Source organism: Eretmochelys imbricata, chromosome 1, assembly GCF_965152235.1.
Source record: "Eretmochelys imbricata isolate rEreImb1 chromosome 1, rEreImb1.hap1, whole genome shotgun sequence".
In the NCBI taxonomy this organism is placed as follows: Eukaryota; Metazoa; Chordata; order Testudines; family Cheloniidae; genus Eretmochelys; species Eretmochelys imbricata.
Window position 1 is genome coordinate 306,945,598 of NC_135572.1, and position 21,403 is coordinate 306,967,000.

The following is a 21,403-nucleotide window of genomic DNA, read 5'->3' on the forward strand; positions in this document are numbered from 1 at the left end:
CACCAAGCCCAGGGGAGGGGCAGAAGCACATGTGCAAACTGTTGGGGTGGGGGACAGGCCACTCAGGCAGTGGAGCATCAGAGCACAGGGTGCCAGCCACCACAGGGCACCAGCTGCCAAGGAATTGCCATAGGAATGGCAATAGGAATTGCTGGGATGCCCTTTCCAGGGTGGGGATGGCTGCTCTCCCTGCTGACATCCCCATAGATCCCCTTGCTCCCCCTCATATCCTTCCACCCCCCCCCCATTCACAGCAATCTTATGCCCCCCACTAGAAACACAGGGGCACAGAGGAAGTACTGTTGACCTCACGGGAGGTCTTCTGTTCCCTTGATGGTCACAGACTGCACTTGAATAATCCTGGTTTTAGAGTATATAAATAATCGGTAAGGATCAAATCAAAATACATTACAGTATTCTATATTGTACTAACAATAGAAGCTTAATTACAGTTTAATTGTGTCATACTTTACTGTTGACAGCCAGCTGTTTGTACGTTCATAGCCAGTCATCATATTTCCTAAATTTGTTAAATTCAGATTGTGCCTTGAAATTTTCTATGGCATCCTGTATACTGCACAGATTCACTATAATGCTGTTAAGCTCTGTGAAAAAATTTACCATTATATATGACTTGGTACAGCCAAGTCTGATATTTGGGAGTGGAGTCTGTTGGCTCCATAGTAACCATTTCACTTCACTGCTTGTGCAGACATGCTTTGAATTTCTAGTTCACTTTTACAGACTTGCTCTGTTGTTTACCTTCATTGTATTTGTGAAAAAGTGGAGACAGAACTAATACAAGACTATTGCAGGCAAAGCCAAGATTATGAAAGGATTTCTCAAAAGTATTTTTCAAGTCTAAACGTAAAAATCAACATAATTAACAGAGATTAAAGTTAAGACTTGTTCTTGGGTTGAGGCATATGAAATGCTTCTACATTGTTAAAATGGACTACTTTCTAAAAAAATTAAATAGATTAAAGACTTTATCCTAGTTTCCAATAAGTGAGTGTGCACTGCCAAGTATACTGTAAATTCAGTTAATGCGCTTGCATAAGTGGCAGTGGATGTCCTCAGACCAGAAGGCAGGACGAAGCCTAGAAGCCAAATTTATGCAGCATCTTTTACTATGTGCAATATTTCTGATTTGGGCAGACACACAGAGAAAGTGAGAGACTGACTCTACAGCCCAGTGATTATGACATTCACCTCGCAGGTGGGAGAGGCAGATTCACGTCCCTGCTCCAAGAAATATTATTTTTACAAATTGGAACAGCTCCAACAGAAGAGACTGAGAGAGACAGACCCAACCCCTGAACTCCAATAGCCTGGTGGTTAGGACACACTCCCCTCCCTCGACTATCTTTTGTGCAGATTAGGCATAATCTGAACATGCTTAATGGACTGGGTTCCGCAGGTGACACAGATAGGGAAAATGTCCAGTTTGAGAATGCTTTTAGGGTTGAAGTGTGAACTAGTGTGCTGAATATCTCAGTGGTATTGGGATTTAGGCATTTTTGATATGCCCATCAGGGGAAATTTAGCTGCCTACAGGGTTAAGCAGCAGCTGGGTATGGTTTTGTGAATGCCAGTGGTGCCTAAATATTGGCTTTAGTTACCTAGAGAGCTAGTTAGGTGCTTAAATCTCTGTCAATCTAGCCCTTATATTTGTTCAGGCAATTATTACTGGTCTGCTAAATCCTAGTTTTTTCGAAGATATGCTTGAATTCAAGATTTTCCTTTTACATATAAAAGGAGTCTAACAAACCAAATCCAATAGTACCATAAACTAACCCCTGAATTATCCCCAATAGGAACATACTTCTGATGTAAGTGCATAAAACAATCCAATTGTCATCAGGCTGATTATTCTTACCTATTCATTCTGAATGTGTGTGAAGAACTTATAATTTGTGGTGATGTATAATTTTAGGTGAACTGTGCTCTATAAGAATAAAAATCAATTTAAAAAATGTTTCTTTTAATAAAAAAATAGCAAAACTTAACCACTTTGGAAGTGCTACCGAATATGAGCTCCCCAACAGGCACTTGAAATCCTTAGGGACTGTCAGTCTGCTCTGTAAGCTATTTTCAAAAGTAGGGAAAATGGAAATTACACACTAAATAATGGAGAGCTAGAATTGCCTGACTTTTGCTTTGATGGTGGTTGGCAGCCAAGGGTGGTGATATTTTTATCTTAAAACCAGAAATCCCACATATATATTTTCATAAGGCTCTGGAACTAACTACTTACAGTTTCATTTTAATGTTAGGACTGTTCCATTTTGAAAGGGGAAGGGGGAAAAGTAGTTTTTAATCTTAATAAAATTTATGTTTTATAGAAAATTGATCTTGTGGTTTAAAGGTAACCCTTATCATATAAATAAAGTATTTCATTCACAGTTTATTTGAAAAGAATACACACTTTTGCTACACAATAGAGATGCCCTAAGGTCACCAGATTCATTTATGATGTATGCTGTGTGTTGCTGTATTCTAAAATGGGGAATTAATTGATGATGTATAACAAATACTTTCCTTCCATAGACCGAATGCATCCATCATTTTAAGAATCAATCTATTCTTTTCCCATCCAGAAAGACAGAGACCCTCCTTCAAATTGCTCTCAAATGTAGCCGTGTAAATTGATAAGTAAAAGACCCATCATTATATTAACCAAACTATGATTTTCGTTCAATTTATTATTTTAAAAAGTTTAATACCAGAAACAAATATGCTAAATCAAGCTTTGAGAAGTGATTGTTATAATCTGGCTGCTTAATGGAACACATTAATGCCACTAGAACTGGCTAACGGAATTATTTAAAAAAATTATTTGCATTACAAATTAAATAAAATGTAAATAGGAAAAATTTTCCCTCTCCATGTATTTATCTTGTTGCAAAAATAATTCTGGTATAAAAGCCTCCTTTGCTATCTAGTCTGACTTTTAATCATCATACAGAATGGATGTAAATGGCACACAAGCTGCATTATGAACAAAGACAGGATTACTTTATGCTGGATGACATAACGTCTCCTCTCAATTTTACCTTCGACTGAGAAGAAAACTATGCAGACAGTAACAATGTATAGAAAAGGAAACTAAGTTTCACAGTATAGCATTAACAGAACTTCTGAAACTCTTGAAATTTCACATACATACTGTATATTTAAGGAAAGTATGATTAATCAGTATTGCACTCAAAAATACACAAATAAGAGGCCTTATAAACATGAATTAACACTATATACTAAAGTTTGAAAGTCCTTTCCAACCCACCCAAACATACTTGTGAAGTAAAATACATGTACACACTTATTCATAGGATAATTGTTATATTTACATTTAAAATGTAAATAATTTTATTCAGATAAAAATTGATTCCCTTACTAACATGATATACTGTCCCATATAATAAATCCCGTCTTGAAAACCATTCAGTTGATACTGTAACACACTAATGAACAAACATCTATGGATGTCACACACAAATGTCACTCTACAAATTCTTAACTGGGCATATGAATGCTATTGCTATTAGAAGTTAAACATTTGAAAAACTTTATTTTTTTTAAAATAGCAATGCTTGTTCAGGGCATTTCTTCAGGATTAATGATGTGCTGGGGTTAATGGGCTGATTATCTTGAGCTATCAACTCCTCTCAGCCACTCATTAATCAACAGGAAATGCTCAGCTGGTTGGTAGTTACTGCTGAATTAGTGGCTGCATACTAGATATTGAGAAAATACTCCGATATCCTACTGATGGACATTTGCTAAATATTGACTAGCATATTAAAGAACAATGATTGGTCATAAAATATACTGTTAGATGTTTCATACAAAACATAGTATTATTATATATATATATATATATATATATATAATAAATTGAAGTCTGTACACTGTTTAATGAACCGAGGCACACATCACCAAACAATACACAATACAACTCCTATTTTATGAGCTAATTGGAGACTGAGTTCATTAAATGAAAAGTTTACAAAATTTCACATCTCAAAATTAGTCAGTACTGTGCATAAGTTAACTTATGGATCATTCAATGATAATGCACATAAAGGGTAACAAAATGTACAGTGTTTCTTGGCTATCACGAAAGAGAACACTGAAGAACACAAATGCTCACACACTACCTTTTCAAAGCAGGACTCATCTGATACCAAGGTGCCTTCCCCAAAGTGTGGGAAGGTAAATAAACCCATACAAAGTGTGGGTGACCTCTGCTTACTGCCCAAGAACATATATGTGAACGTAGATGAGGGATATGGGTTTTTTTTCATGTTGGGTAAAAATAGTTCATGTAACTGGTGGTTCATAAAAATCAGTGTGTGCAGAACTGGGGAGTTCTACTGTACTGTGATATACAACATACAACTTGCCTGCTTCATCGGGATGTTGTGAGGGTTCAATTCTTAAGAAGAGAAGGGACTATTAGATCACCTGGTGCAATCTCCTATATATCACAGGACATAAAATTCCACCCAGTTTCCATTTGTTTAGAGCCCTATAAATTGTGTTTGGCTAAAACATACCTTTCAGAAAGGCATGAAGTCTTGACTTAAAAACTTCAAGACATGGCAAACCCACCACTTCCCTTGGAAGTTTGTTTCAGTGGTTAATCACCCCCTCTCTTAAAAATCTGTGCCCAATTTTTAATCTGAATTTGTCTGGCTTCAGCCTCCAGTCATTGGTTCTTGTAAGCCTCTCTGTGCTAGATTTAAAACCCAACACCAAATTTAGTACGCAGTATTTTCTCCACAGGAAGATACTTATACACTGTGATCAAGTCACCTCTCAATCTTCTTGTTGATAAAGTAAACAGACTGAATTCTGTAAGTCTCGCACTAAGGCATTTTTCTAGCCCTTGAATAAATTTTGTGGCTGTTCTGGAGATTTTTCAACATACTCTTTAAAATGTGGACATCACAACTGTCACAGTAGTCCAGTATCAGTCTAATAAATGCTGTATACACAGAGGGAAAAAATCACCTCACTATTCCCGTTTATACATCCAAGAAAATCACTAGCTGTTTTTGCAGCAGCATCGCACTGGTGCTTATGTTGAGTTGCTTGTCCCCTGTGACTCCCCAAGACCCTTTTCAGCGTCAGTGTTTTCCAGAATCCAACACCCCATTCTATAGACAGGGTCTGCATTCCTTCTTTCTAGATGTATAACTTTGCATTTGGCGGTATCAAAACACATTTTATTTGAATTGGCCCAGCTGACCAAGGGGTCCAGATTACTCTGTATGACTGCCCTATCTGTCATTATTATTTTACACTCTGCCAATCTTTATGTAATCTGCAAATTTTATCAGCAGCGATATTATATTTACTTCCAGATCACTGATAAAAATGTTGAGAAGTGTTGGGACTAGTACTAATCTCAACAGAACCCAACTAGAAACTCTCCCATTCAATAACGGTCTCTGTCCATAGGATTGAGATCACCTGACAGTGCATTTAGCAGGGACAACCCTAGTTGAAGACCTGAAACCAGACTGGAAGGGGTCTAGAATGTTGGTGGTAGTGACAAGTTCCTAGAGTTTGCTAGCCACCAACTTAAATGAATTTACCGCAGGAGGGAGAAAGATTAGTGACTGAGGAGTAGCTGACGTGCTTGATGGAATTAAATGATTGTTTCTTGACCATGAGACAGATTGATGCATGTTATAGAGATGATGGAAAAAATGGTTACTTTCTCGTAACCGTTGTTCTTCGAGATGTGTTGTTCACGTCCATTCCACATTCGGTGTGCACCCTGAAAGGTGCCAGGAATGGAGGGCTGATCAGTTATGCCCTCGAGCTCATCGTTTGCACTGTGCTCGCTTAGGTCTGGGCTCAGTGGGGCTTGTGCTGCTGGGACTGCCAGTGCCGTTACAGTGGCCTTCCCGCTCTTATCCGGGCCTTGGGAGGCACCGGCCTCCTGTGCGGGGAACGACCATGCCTTCCTTTCGGCTGTGTGGGGGGCCGCACCGGGGAGGACGAGCGGTGCCGGGGCCTAGTCTGGCGCTCTGGGGCCGACAGTTTACAGTGCTTAGCCGGCGTCGGGTCTCTTGACGGCTCCAGGGCACTACGCACCGAGGAAGCCTGAGCCGGCGTCGGGCACTCCAGGCCCGGTGGCTATAATGCGGCTTCCATCAACAGCTACTTTAAACAAGTCTCTTTCTTTCCTTGTTCTTGGCTTAAACGTTTTGCAAAATGCTACACCGCTCAGTTTGATGTCTGTCTCCCAGGCAACATAGACGTGAGTCGTGGGGGTCACTAACTGGCATAGGTTTGTGGCACATGGCGCAAGCCTCGAAGCCGTGGGCCTGCGGCATGCCCTGCGGCAGGTGCTGGAAGCCTTCAAGCAGCTAATCACTTAAGTGTCCACAATAAAGGTATGTTAACTAACTGATAACAGCTAAGGGACTGCTCTTCTACGAGAGAGAGAAGGAGAGAGAGGTTGTTCCAACGCCGCCATGGACGGTAAGAAGGAACTGGAGGGGGTCGGGCTGGCAGGGGTATATATGCACAGCGCAGTGGCGCCACTCGGGGGGGGGTCCCGCTGGCCCGACGGGAGCCGCTAAGGGAAAAAGTTTCTAATGCTCGTGCACGCAGCGCGCGCACACCTAATGTGGAATGGACGTGAACAAGCACTCGAAGAAGAAATAAACCTTCCTTGAGGGAACAGCTGTCAATAGTGGCTCTAAGTATTCTCCTCTGGCTTTTACTAGCAATGAAAACCACAAGTCCATGTCACATGCTTCCTTCTGTGCTTCCAGTACCTCTGTTAGAAACACTGGCTTACATTCTGTTTGGAAAGGTGAAGTGTTTTTCACCTTTTATCTCGAGCTCGTTTGATAGAGCTGGAGAGATTGTCTCTGATATACTTGATTCTTTTAGCATTCTCATAGCATGTAGCATTTAAGTCTGGAACTCTACAGTGCCCTAGACTGGTTAGATGGCTCACTAACTGAATCAGTACTGCAGGCTGACATTTTGCGGAAGTCCTGGTAGAAAAGGAACATGATTCTTTACTCTCCTCTTCCACGATGGCATGGATATCATGCAAACCCTTTATGACGCAACTGAATGGACTCAGATTTAGTTCTTCATTATACCACCCTCTTCTGCTTTGTGTAAATTTGTGTTGTATTGAATAACTAGCTGGGTGAGCTGCATCAATAAAGTTCTACAAATTCACAAATCTAAACAAAATATTTTAATTTAACAATACCAAAAAAGTCACCATAAACCAGCTATAAGTGCCCCAATAATTAAATTCACATCTACAAAAAGATATCACCCAACTGCACAATACATAAAAATTAACAAACCACCAATAACATAGCAGCAAGACATACCTCCTCTCCACTTTGCCCAAACACACTATGCTCACAAACCTCCCCAGAAGCCCTAACAAACAAGAATTTACACACGTCCATATACTTGGTGCATAAAGGTAAATTCCTCCTCTCCTAAACAGTAAAGGAAATTTCCAGTAGGACTAGAGGAAAGTACATGTGACAACAACTGGACTGAAACAAGAGATAAAAATAAATATTTGGAGTTCTTAGTTTCAAAATTTGTTTAATTTTATAAAATTGTGAGAAGACATACCTATCATGCTGCATCCTATCTAAGCCTGTATTGCACATCCATCACCATAGTATATCCCAGGCATGGGCAAACTGTAGCTCGTGAGCCACATGTGGCTCTTTTACTATGAAAGTGTAGCTCCCAGAATCCCCCATGCATCTCCTATTGTCTGGCTACAAGACTGGGCAGGGGGGGAGCTTGGGGCTTCTGCCCTGCAACGGGGTAGTAAGACTAGGGGCTTTAGCCCAGTGTGGGGAGAGAGGGGAAGAAGCCCCATATCCTGGCAGGCACTGCCCCATGGGACAGGTTGTGTGTGTCTTGTGGCTCTTGAACTTCTGAAGATTATTGTATGCGGCTTGGAGGGTCAGTAAGTTTGGCCACTCCTGGTATATCCCATGAATGTGAAGACCGCTGAGATGACCTACATTCTAAGTCACCTCCTTAGAAGATGGGAGGCAGTCTGGAGTTTAATTTTGAAAGCTGCAAGTTTAAAACCAGTTGGGGTAAGGATTCACTGAGCAAGTCACCTTTGAGGGCCTCTCTATTTGGTGCAAATGTTGGAGTACCTCTGCAGGTTTGTTGCCTTTAGTTACTAGGAGAAAAAAGTCTAGAAAATAACTGGAAATTATATTGTTTTCTCTTTCATTTTATCAAGAGCCCACTTGAAGTTCTAGGCACTTCAGTATATTACTTTGACATTTTAAAATATTTTTCTATATTACAGAAGATATTTCTGTTATCTTTTAGGTTGCATCTTCACTCGCCGCCTTCTTCACATTTCCCATTATTCCACTTTCACAGGTGAAATTCCACCATTAGCAGTACTAATGTAGACTAGCTGACAGCAATTTAACTACCATGTTATCTAACCCTGCCCAGAACAGGTCTAGATGACATGGTGGTTAAATCATTAGTGGCTTGCCTACATTAGTGCTGCCACAAGTGGAGTTGTAATATATTAGCACAATGATGGGAAGTCTGAAGAAATTTGCTAGTGAAGGGGAACCATTAGTGTTAACGAGTATATTTTGTCTTATGAAAGAAGATATATTGCTGTTTTAAATCTTTATTTTTTAATTATTCCTATGATACAAGTTAATTTTTTCTGTGAAATCAAACAAGTGAAATGTGCATAATAATTTTCGTTAAATCTTAGCCTGCTCTATTATTTAACTAACAAATTGCTTAACATGCTATGCTGCCTAGTCAAGAGACATTACTGAGTATCCCAAACACTGAATGTTTTTCATACTGAAGAAAAAAGGAGGAGAAGATCTAAGAAACTGCTTTCCCTTCAGGGGGAAGTGAAGGGGAAAAAAAACATTAATTCGTAGCAAGAAGACTGGGAGATTCTAACAGATCATTGGTGTTTTATATCTAGATTTTAATATCAGATTTCTTTTTATATATAGATAGTAGTATAACTTCCATATCTTGACGACATGACTTGGTATCCCTAGACTTTCATGGTTACTGCTGAAGCACGCTAGAGGGATAAAATCCCTTTGAATGTTTAATGTGTTCCTCTTTTGAACCACAAAGAGCATTAATCCTCCTCCTCTCATCTACCAACAGCTGCACTGTTTTTCCGACTTGCTAGGGCGTAACAGGATAGCACCACACGACTGAGCGAACATAAACATTGCTAGTTGTTTTTTTGGCAATACAAACTTTATAGCAGCTGATCTCCATCCAACAAATAGGAAAAATATTTAGGCATCTGATGCCTGTGAGATGTAGCAATCCCATACTCTGTCAACACTTATACTGAGAGTTAAATTTAAGAAATAATTAGCATAATACATTTCTGAGCCTTTCCAAAATTTGATAGCACCCAGTTCAGCAAGCCATCTTGTACGTGTTTTCCTAGAAATTGTTTGTGTGTGTGTGAGAGAGAGAGAGAGAAAAATTTTTAAATGAGAAACCGATAGCCATGGTTAGATTCAGACACAGTTCAGGAATGCATTGTTCAACATTCCCTATGCCACTCGGCCAATGCATCTCAATCCTGGCCTTGCTTCACTCATCCAACTACTTCATACAGTTCCACACAAGACTCCAATTTCAACAAATATCAGACAACATTCGTAGGGAAAACAGTAAGGCCGACTACCTGTAAAAATCTACAAAAAATTTGAAATGTCAGAATAAATATTTTTCAGATTCATCCTGATACCCTAAAGTCAGGTCTGTTTTTGAAAGCAGAACTGAAGGATGCAACTGACTGACGAACTGATGCAACATACTGTCTCTAAGTAATCCCTTATCAAAAACTGAAAGGCCAAAAGCCATACATGATAATGTTTCAGTTATAATGCTGTACTTTCACTGATACTTTAACAACCATCTTGACACCTTAACTGGGTCTCCAGGGACCTCTACAGAAGTTTTTTCAACTGTAAAAATTGTAACCAGGTCTCCATATACTATTCATGTGAATAGAGAATTAGTATTTTTGAAAAAAGACGACATGATGATGAGCTATTCTGAGTGGTGAGAGGACAATTTCCAAGCCATTTGAAAAACTCTTCTTTTAAAAACAAGTGTCATCATTCTGAGATAACACTACAAATATTAAAGCCTTTGACACAGGCCATTACTTCCAATTGAAGTAATGCCTCCTGGTTCTGAGACCCTTTGCAAACATATATCTACATCATTTATTTGATGTAAGCATTCTATATAATTTCTGTAAAAAAAAAAATAAAAATTTTAGTATGCATTTAATTTCCAGCCGAGTCTTGAAGAGTATGCAGTATTCAAAGCTCCCAAAATATAGCCACAATTTTCCCCATCAAATTGATAAATGAACAGATGTAATGTAAAAAAAGTAACCGGGTGACAAAACAGAATGATTCCTCTTTATACTAAAAATCAAAAGGAAAAAACCTTTTCTGCAGTATTTTGGTCAATGAGACTGATCGATGTAGGTAATGAAAATGTGAGTACTGAGTGCTCCAGAAATTGTACCACGTAGGGTTTTCTAAGGTACATATCACCATGATATCAACATCACTGTACAGGGAGGCATACTAGGATTTTCCCCAAATTCCACCAGAGTCCAGGCAATCTTGACAGGTCATGTACCAGTTCACTTGTCCAATATGCCTTGCACACACTGGCAAAGTAAGATTTGCAGGATGAGTCCAATGGGAAGACTGATTCCCTCTGACTGCATCCTTTAGAACTCTACAGGAGAGTCTTCTGCCCCTCTAGAGATAGAGCTCCCTTGGTGCTTGCTCTCCAATGCCATTTGTCATCCATGATTTTTTACTCTCAAAATATAAGTAGGCAAGTGGATATGTTGAGAGCTGACCTTAGGAAAGCAGAGAGGAAATAAACCATCAAGTTCTCCCTACCTGAGCTGGAGAAGTTTCAAACTAAACAACCACTGAGCTGACTATATACCAGAATTACTTTACGCTAACTTGGAGAAAGGAATGCATGGGAAACAGCAGGTTTGACAGTTTTAAAAGAACTCTATAAAGTTGTAAATTGTATGCACTGATTGATTATGTCTGACATAATGTCTTCTAAATTCCATTCTGTTAGTTTACCATCTTCTTTCCATTAGAGGAAACAGTGTTTAGTACTGGAAACATGCTCAGCCCTCTACAATACAGAAAAATAAAAACTGTTCCTGCCCCCAAAAGCTTAGACTGAAAGAATGGGAAACCCAGAGGTGGAATAATTTAGAGTAACCCACCACGTCCCACATCTCTTGTCTCCTAATAATTAAAATAAACCAAGTGAGGTTTTTGGAAAGATCTGAATGAGAAAAGAGTGGTGGATCTGTGAATTGGGAGGACTTTACACACAAAGGACCAGAATGGAAAAAACAGAGATGGGAGCGGAAAAATAGAATGAATAGGGTACTGAGTCTGGCATCAGCAGATTTTGATAACTGTAGACAATGGACCTGATTCTTGGTTACACCAAGGCCCCTTACATGCTCTGGCAGCGTAAAGGGGCCTTAAAGTATGTAGATCATGAGTATATCATCATCTTTAAGGCCCTTCTACATTGTGGTGTAAAGTGGGCATTGTGTAAATGAGACTCAGTCCCATCATACTGTAACAATAACAATCAAAATATTCTATTGAGGGAAAAATCATTCTACTTTTTAAACCATTCTTCATATAGAAATGGACTTTTGTGAACAGTGCTCTCAGCCCAAGGAAAAAGGGGAAGGAAAGGTGAGACGAAGAAGAAAAGTGCTTCACATGGCTTAACAGTGACCCAACAAGCAGTTATGGAGCAGCTTGGAAGGTCTCCAAAAGCAAAAGCAGCCTCCTTTCCAGTCCTTCCTGGCCAGATGGGAGATCTACATACTGCTGGGTCTCAAGCAGTGCTCAGCTTGGTAATAAATGTGATGTATGTGTCCATTTTTCTTTTAAAAATAAAACTGTTATAAAATAACAACCTCAGTCGGCACTGGTGAAAAGTGTGTACCTGGTTATAGTCACATATATCACCCCCAAAAAGAAACAGCCTCAAAACAAACACATGAAAAATAACGTATTAAGAAAATGGAAGGATTCTCAGGATCTGACTGAAGTGGCTTATAAATGTTTATACTCAAATATTACTTAAATTGTAAAGTCACTATTTTAAAACATTCCATAATTTATTAGGATTTAATATATTGTTTTCCCAACTACTAGACACATTTCATGCTACAAACATACGAACAAAGACACGTTGCCTGACACACACAAAATTAAAAGACTGGAAAAAACAAAGTGCACAATAAGGAATAATCCTTCTCTTGTAGGAAGATGTGCTGGATCACCTAATAAGTCTTTCCTCTGAATGTACCTTAAAAAAACATACTCCCTATAATAGATGCACTAATGCAAATATGATTTTTTAAAATAGAAAGTCAGCATTTCAAAAACTCTATTAACATAATTTGATACCCTCAATTCCTATTTTATTTAAAACAAAACAAGGTATTATAGGGTACTGTGTGGCTACTCTCAAGCATCAGGCTAAGATCCATTCCTTCAATAGTGCTGACTCTCTGAATTGGACTTCCAGAATATTCCTACTATGTTATGTTATATAAGTGCTAATTATGTGCTTGGTGCTGCAAATGGCACAAATTAAAAAAAAAGCAGTCAGTGTTCTGAGGAGCTTACAATTTTAAGAGTCCAAACCTGCAAACAGTTACTAGGCACATCTTTACTTCTGTACATAGCTCCACCAAAGTCTTGTGTTTCACCCAATTTAGTTTTAAAATATGCCAAGAGTGTCTTCCACCACTTTCTTTGGAAGACTATTCCACAGCCAAATTCCTTAGTGATCTCTCACTGTGAGGAAGGTTAGCTGATAGGCCTATGCACAGAAGTTTTCAGGATCAGGTCCTAAGAACAGACACAAATATGACTCACTAGGAAGTTCAGAGGACAGTGCAGTGTAACTTGTTGGATAAAATGTGCTGTGTTCTCTTCTAGAAGCTGCCCCTCATTCAGTGATCGAGCCTACTAAAGTTACAACATAATGGAACTTCTCCTTTAGCTCATGGGATAGAAGCCTGTGCTTTTGGTGCTGAATATCTCAGGTTCAATCTCCACTGACAACTGTTTCTGACAGTCAGACAAATACCGGTCTGCAACAAAAGATTTAAGTGCATTCTACCTGTATGCTATAAAAAATACCCTTTAAAATCAGAAGACCTGCAGGACTGGCAGTAAAGAGAGCACTGGAGGAAGGAAACAACACAGAAAGACTGAAGAGAACTATTAGAGAAATGTATGCGTCTCTTTCTACTTTCTCAAAAGTCAGTTAAAAGGTAACAGTACCTTAAAATGGAACAGGCTGTTGACATAAGAGATTGGCTTATTCAAGTTTTAATAACTATACATTTTTGTTGAACCAGTTAAAAGTGGGTGCTGCCAAAAGGGGTGCTGTAACAGCAGGCTATTCTCATAACGTAGCATGTGGTCTTGGACTGCAAGGGAAATTCTCTTAGGAGTTATGACTGTTAGTGAGGGAAATTGAAATAATAAATTTTCTTCCCTAGTGTAGGGAACACGAATAGTACTAATTTGTATTTTTCATGCTTTATGCTATTGTTTAATATTAGTTATAACATCTGCTTAGTGAAATAATGCTTAACGAATTACCAGTTGGAAATAGGAACTTGGAAGCAATTTGCAACTCTTGTATAGTTTCCTTCCAGAATTAGAAGAATTTGAAGGCGAGAGTGGGGTATGTGTGTGTGGAGGGGGTTGGTCAGTGAGAGACAGACATTCTCTTTCTTCATACTTTTTAACTCTTCTGTAATTGCTAAGCAAACTAAGAGTTTCCTTTCCTTCCCATAACCTTCCTGGGATTTTCTCTATGCTGCCACTTCCTAATAATCTAAAGAATAAATAATTACTAAGATTAGAATTAAACATGATAATAGTTCTTACATATTCATCTCCAAATATAATGTAACAGGATATTTATTTATGCAGATGTCAACTTACCTGATGAAGGTCATTACCCAACACATACTCCTGAAAGTAACCTGGTGCAGCAGATGATGCTCTAATGGCTTGCCATAATTTATACTGACAACCTCCAATGTAGTGAGACTTGACACCTGGAAAATGGTTGTAGTTTCTAAACACAAATGCTTTCAGTGGTGTTCCTCTGTTTACAATGGTGCTTACTGCAGCTACCTTGTAGATTAGAAAAATAAAGATAATTTCAGATACCGGCACACTACATCTCCCCTCCCACAGTTACAAGATTTAAATATTAGCTTTGTACATCATGCTGTGGGTACAAGTACACTTGACAACCGTTCAAGTAAAACGGGAAAATAAAATTCACATGACTAGCTTGAAGAAAAATGAATCCCTTGTAATCTACAACCTTGTCATACCAATTTTTTTTATAAGGTATAATCAAGAAATTTTCTTCTTCGTTTTTAACCCTATGTCAGGTTCTATTGCCCTTCTAGTTGTGAAATATGGACATTGCTCCCTGTGGAGCTCACCAACGCTTCTCCCATGTCAACCAGAGTCATAGCTGCAGAGTTGAGATACCTTCTCCCCAAGAGTCTGCATGCCCATAAAAGCCAGAGAAGCTCAAACTCTGAGGCAAAGACAGCATCCTGTATTATTTTTATCCTTAAAAAGAATACAACAAAACTCAATGGAAAGAAAGCACGGAGGACGAAGTTTTGTTTGTTTTTGAATTGCAGGTGGTAGTAGAAAGAACCTACAGACTTTAAATTCCCTATTCCTCTTCCAAACAGGCAACATGAGTTACCAGCACCTTATGCTACATTAGTCAAGAGAAAATAGGTCTCCATATCAACTAAGAAAGTTTGTAAATCAGTGAAATATCTTTTCTTGAACTTGTTATTTTCTGAGAGAAATGATGAGATTATCACCATTTGCTATTCTGTTTTTCACAAGCCCTATCAACTGAAATTTAACAGAAAATAGTCAGGTGCCTGACATAAAATGATGTTTGGGTTTTTTTAGTACGTTACAGGCAAAGGCAAATGTTGGAGAAAAAATATTGTTTAAAGACAAGTCCCAATGTCTAACAAGTGTTTTATTATTTTTAACTTATGTGGATATTTACAGATTCTTGGAGCTACTATAAAATAGTTATTTCTAATCAACACAAAGAACTACATTAAAATGTGGTCAAAGCTGCGGAGTGGAGCACTCAAAAAGTAAAAAAAAAAAAAATAGCATTATCCAAGTAAAAATGATGTGCAACACATACCTAATGTTACAAGCATCAACAGAAGTAACTTTAGATTGCCCAGTCTAGCACAGAAGCTCATATCTTAATAATTCATGTATAAACTGCACCTTTGTATTACACTTGTGGCATGCTTCCTTATCTCAGGAAAACAAAAGAGATAAAAAACATTCACTATATTTCAACAAAAAATTAATCAAATTACTATATAACTAAAATCACTAAGGTGATTAGTAGTATGAAATTGTCCTACATTTTATAGTTCTAGAATTTTCCATAAAGATACTGAAATATCATGAACAAAAGAACTGTGCATGTCATTCCAAGTGGGAGACAGAAAGTAGTCCTTCCCAGAAAGAAAGGTCTGGAAGCAACGATCAGTATGGTAAGAATTTGAAAGATCTTTAACTGATGATGCATAGTGCATGGCTGGCATTGTCTAAAACAGTGTCTCTTGGCAAATTAGTGGGTGGGTGATACTATTTGCATACTAGTTTACAAAGCAGTCTTTGTTTTTGTGAATGTATTGCTCATCAGCACTTGAAGCTGAAGTTATGGTATCAGCATATTAACTCCCATCTCTCAGTTGCACAATTACAAGTAAATCACTGTATTCACAAAAAATATAGCTTTACCAGGAAAAAAACAATACATGTAAAACTTCTATATGACAGTGATTAAGATACAAATGATGAAGTACAACAATTTTCTTTTCACCCCAAAAGGGTCGTCTTCTGCTCCCATTGAAGTCAATGACAAAACTTCCATTGACTTCAATGGGAATAGGATCACACTGAAAAGCTCATATTTGTTTTTTTTAACACCTACACATTTTTCACTTCAGGATATAATCCTAATCTGTGAAGTACTAAATGCTTCCTGCAAGGCACTAAGCATCCAACTCTTAATAGGAATTCAAAAGGAGTTGAGAGCATAAAGCACCTTGTACGGTTGCATGTTTTATTTGTTTTATGTTTTATTGGATAATACTATAGCCCTGTTACTTTGAATAACTAACAATTTCATTTCTATTTATATACTCATTTTATTACTCAGGAATTTAGAAAGGCAAGATCTCAGTTCAAAGACAACTTTTAAATCAAGTCAGTATAGGACATCAAATCCCTCAAAAAGTAATATGGTGTTCCAGCTTTTTCCATGTCCTCCTTTTACACAGAGAGCATAAGGAGAGTCAGTTGAGCTCATGTCTATTTTCAGAAGAATCTGAACCTTTTCCATTTAATAGTAAAACACCGAATATAGTACTATAATGACACTAAGACACCTGTTAATTACCAAATTGTTCTTAACAATGTGCTATTTTATTTCTTCTCCTTCCTAATAACAGAAACAAAATACCCTCTCCTTTCTCATTTTTCACTCTTGTGCTGTGCTAGATATAACACCCCTCCAATTTATTAGTGCCCTTCATATGCTACAGGCAAAGAGATCACTACCTACCAAAAGGACAAGAGGAAACCTGGTGATGCAGATGGAGGAGATGGTATGATGGGATAACATGGTTTTGGTAATTAAATATTCATGGTAAATAGGCCCAATGGCCTGTGATGGGATATTAGATGGGGTGGGATCCGAGTTACCCAGGAAAGAATTTTCTGTAGTATCTGGCTGATGAATCTTGCCCATATGCTCAGGGTTTAGCTGATCGCCATATTTGGGGTCGGGAAGGAATTTTCCTCCAGGGCAGATTGGAAGAGGCCCCGGAGGTTTTTCGCCTTCCTCTGTAGCATGGGGCACGGGTCACTTGCTGGAGGATTCTCTGCTCCTTGAAGTCTTTAAACTATGATTTGAGGACTTCAATAGTACAGATATAGGTGTGAGCGTTTTTTTTTTTTTGTAGGAGTGGTGGGTGAAATTCTGTGGCCTGCGTTGTGCAGGAGGTCAGACGAGATGATCATAATGGTCCCTTCTGACCTAAATATCTATGAAAAAAAAAAAAATGGGGAGAGACTACTAGCTCTCTCACACCACCCACAGGAAGAAAGTTAACAGCCAACATTACAGGACTGCAAGGAAACACTGAAAGGATTCTAGGACAAAATAGCAAAACTGTAGAATCAAAGATGTGACATAAAAGCAAGGGTAGTTGAGAAGTATGTATTCGTAGTCAGTTCACAAACATCATCTCATGGGAATTAATGTATGTAAAATCAGGACACTTATCCGCTAAGAAGTATAAGACTACTGCAGCAGGGTTGGCAAATATTTAAGATATCTTGTGGAATTTTAATTATTAAATGGGGATTGTTTTTATAGATACTTTTCAGAGTATAGGTTACAAAAAATCATGCAAGTTGTACAAATAACATTCGTCAAGTGATGGCACTATCACCCGAAGCTATTTGTTCCTAATTAATTTTTTTCAGTAAAATATTAGTTTTTGAAAATCTACACTTACCTTAGGACATTTGGGATTTCTTGCAGTTTCAATCATGAGATCCGATCCCATTCTATCTCTATATAAACAGGTAAAAAATTGAAAACGCATCACCAGTTTGGCATCATCAGAACAATAAATTAGTCAACATCAAAGAGACAAGTAGGGTGAGATAATATCTTTTATTAGACTAACTTCTGTTGATGAGAGAGACAAGTTTTTGAGCTTACACAGCTCTTCAGGTCTGGGAAACTTACTCAGTGTGTCACAGCTAAACACAAGATGCAACAGATTGTGTAGCATAAGTAGTTAACACATATTTCAAGGGACCATTCAAGGTGAAGTGGCCTGTTATCATCTCACCCACCTTGTCTCTCTAATATCTTGGGACTGACATGGCTACCCCACCACTGCATAGTCAAAACGACTCATTTATGCCTACTCTTACTTCTGGTATTTTCTATTTAAAACATACAGGGTGAAATCCTGGCTACATTGAAATGTATGGGAGTTTTGCCATTGACTTCAACAGACCCCAGATTTCACCCTCTGTATCTCCTCACTGGTTGGAAATGATGAACTCAGTATAAAAATGATTTGAAAAGAATGACTGAGGCCTCAGTCCAGCACAGTATTTAAGCATGTACTTAATTTTAAATCAATGGGACATGTAATTAAAGTTAGGAACATGTTAGAGTGCTTTGACTGTTTGGGACTTGAAAAAGGAACTCTTAAATATAGTGGTTTTACTTTAATGAAAGTCATTCTTGCTGAGGTGTACACCATTATCAAACAAGAAATAAAAACATCTTTCTTGAAAAAAAACCCACCACTATTATGAATTTTTTAGACTATAAGCATGCAGCGAGAAAACAGAAGTTAAAATATCTATTCTTCATTCTGCATAGATTCTTTACAAGTCTCCCAACTGCTAAGGAGAAACCATGCAAATCATCCAAAGCTGAATAGATCATCACATCAACTTTAGGGTTAGTGCTGCATCTTGTATATAACCCTTGTATATTCTGAGTCAGAAGACGACCTCAATACACGATCCAAGACTGGTTTCGGTAGAAGCCTGGAAGCAGCACTGTGCAGAGGGCCTTGTATCAGAAGATACCTCTGATCTTTCTTCTCAGCTTACAACATTCATTTACACCTTAAAATAGATAACAGCTTGACAGTTCTTGTGGGGACAGTTATAGACAGTAGGCTCTTGCCCAAGACAGATTCCCTCAGCTTCTGCAGAATACAAGCTTTCATTTACATAAAAAAATTCTAGTCCTCCTGATAACAAAAAAAAAAACCTTCTGAATGCAGCCCAAGTTTAAAGCAGTGGGGTGCGGTCTTCCTAAGTCTGCAAAGACAGTTCCAGTGCTGCCATAGTCACTAGTTAAGGTGGTTCTGTGACCCAGTCAACGCTTGGTGCCAAATGGCAGAGGGCACAGGGAGTGCATAGGGCTTTACAGGGATCCTCTGGGTCAGATATACACATAATAATCAAAGGGTGGCATGTAAGGTCTGTCCTGAGAGCTGGTATCCCACTGGTCATTATAATCATTGAGAAACATATGTACGGATAACATTTAAGGAGTTACATATCTATACCAAAAATTACGTTCTTAAGGTCTTGACATTAAAGCAGGTCACCAGGAGGGGGCATACTCAGGCATGCTGCTTTCATACAAAGGCTAGCAGACACTTATCTCCCTATCTGGCCAGTTGGGTATTGTGTATTGTATGCCTATTTGCATGAAAGAATACAACGAGAGATTGTGAAACTCTACAAGAAAGGAAATCTACAAGATGAAACAAACACCATCGGGAGCGTTCCTGTTGATGAATAAAAGACACAGGATGGGACTGGTATATTTTGGGAAGCAAAGAAACACTGGAGTTCTTCATCTAGGAGGCAAGCTGACAGCATTTGTATCTCATGAAGAGATGGATCACAGTCAAACCTGGCTGTAACGTGCTGCAATGATTTTGGGGAAGCATTACTCTACTATATATGACAGTATTTCAGTCTAGGCCCTAGGGTGAACATTATAATTTTATTTTATATTTAACCACGTTTCCAATACTTGTACTTGCTACTACTTGAATCTCTATAAATTTATACTCGATTTCACGATAAACATACGTAAGTGCTGTGTGTTAAGTGGGGCACTGATCTAAGATGGAACTAGTAAGCTGGGGTGTACTATCTTTTGGAAGCAGCAGATCTGAATACCCTGAGTGTCCAGTGGACCAGGAACTGGACACTCCAGGAAAATACTCAAGGGCTGGAGTGTACCAACTGCTAACCTGTAGAGACTGCAATGCTTAAAGGAGAGTGCTTGTGTTGGCCATGGCCAGTAGAGCGGGGGAGGTGACTGTTTATGTGGGGCTGGCATTCATTGATTTGTTTATAGGGTCTAGATTGTGCGGATCCAAGTAGAGGACCGGTGGAAGACCAAGTAAAAGGGGTGCATGGCTTGGGCGAGGCTCAAGATAGGGAACTGCCCTTGGGAAAAGTAGGCTGAGCCTTTGGGATAGTAGACGTTGGGTAATTTTTCAAGACCAACTCAGGCAGAGAAAGTTTACTGTTGCACCAGCATCCACTACAAATTTGTTAGCATTATTTATTATAACTCTTGATATTCTTAACATTCACTTAAGTGTCCAATTCATTTTTGAATCTTGCTAAGCATATGGCCTCAACAACATCCCATGGCAATGAGTTCCACAGTCTAATTTTCATCCAATGGTACAAGTCATTGTCTGTTACTAGTTTTGAATTAGTCCATCTTTTAATTTAATTGAGTGTCCTCGTGTTTTTGGGTTACCTCCTCTATACTATTCATTATTTTACATACTTTTGTCATGCCCCCTCTCATTTGTCTCCTTTCAAAAGGAAACAAATCCAATCTTTTCAATCTCTCTTCCTTTAAGAGTTTTTCCATGACATAAATAATAGGTCACCCTTTTCTAAGCCTCCTCTAACTCTTCTATCATTTCTGAAATGAGGTGACTTGTATTGCATACAGTTTCGTCACTAGGGCTGCACCACTGATTCATATAATGGCCATCATAATATCTTCTGTATTATTATCCATCCTATTTCTTATGCATCCAAACATCCTGTTTGCTTTTTTTGTGCACAGACCTTCTTCACTGAGTTGTCCACAATGACACCAGGTCCCTTTCCTGAGGTAATAAAGTTAATTAGAAATCTGCAAGGTGTAGAAGCAGTTACATTTTCCCTTGCAATATGCATTACTTTGCATTTATCAACACTCAGTTTCATTTGTCAGAGTATGGGATGTGGCCCAAAATGGTAAATAGGTTGAGAACCACTGTCATATACAAATTTATCAGTTCCCCTCAATGTACCAATATTTTGGCTAGTTTGTCAAACCCCCTCTGCTGCTCCCTCCCAGATAAGTCTTCTACATATAGTAGACACTATTCAAGGACAAAACAAAACAAAACACACATTCAAACTCAATTCAATACAAAATCCAACAATATGGGACAAAACTATACCCCTATTTTTTCTAGCATATTAAACTCAATATGGTATTATGTAAATAGATTTACATAAAAAAGTAAGGTCACTTTTGCTTTCTGCAGGAAGAAAATGGAAATGAATAGTAAAAGTAACTACATGTCATAAATGTAATGATCTTAATGATGCTA

The 21,403-nt window shown here is 38.4% G+C and overlaps 1 protein-coding gene across 2 annotated transcripts in view; it reads right to left on the reverse strand.

Moving 5' to 3' along the window:
* Positions 1-21,403, reverse strand: part of PNPLA8 (patatin like domain 8, phospholipase A2) — a 68,183-nt gene that overhangs the window by 20,990 nt on the left and 25,790 nt on the right. Inside the window, exons 7-8 of one of the 2 annotated variants that reach the window (XM_077834067.1) lie at positions 17,744-17,801; positions 14,088-14,282 (exon numbers count right to left, since the gene is read on the reverse strand). In XM_077834067.1, the coding sequence (XP_077690193.1) occupies positions 14,088-14,282; positions 17,744-17,801 (253 nt within the window). The remainder of the gene's footprint in view (positions 1-14,087; positions 14,283-17,743; positions 17,802-21,403) is intronic. The other variant, XM_077834074.1, reaches the window with a different exon arrangement.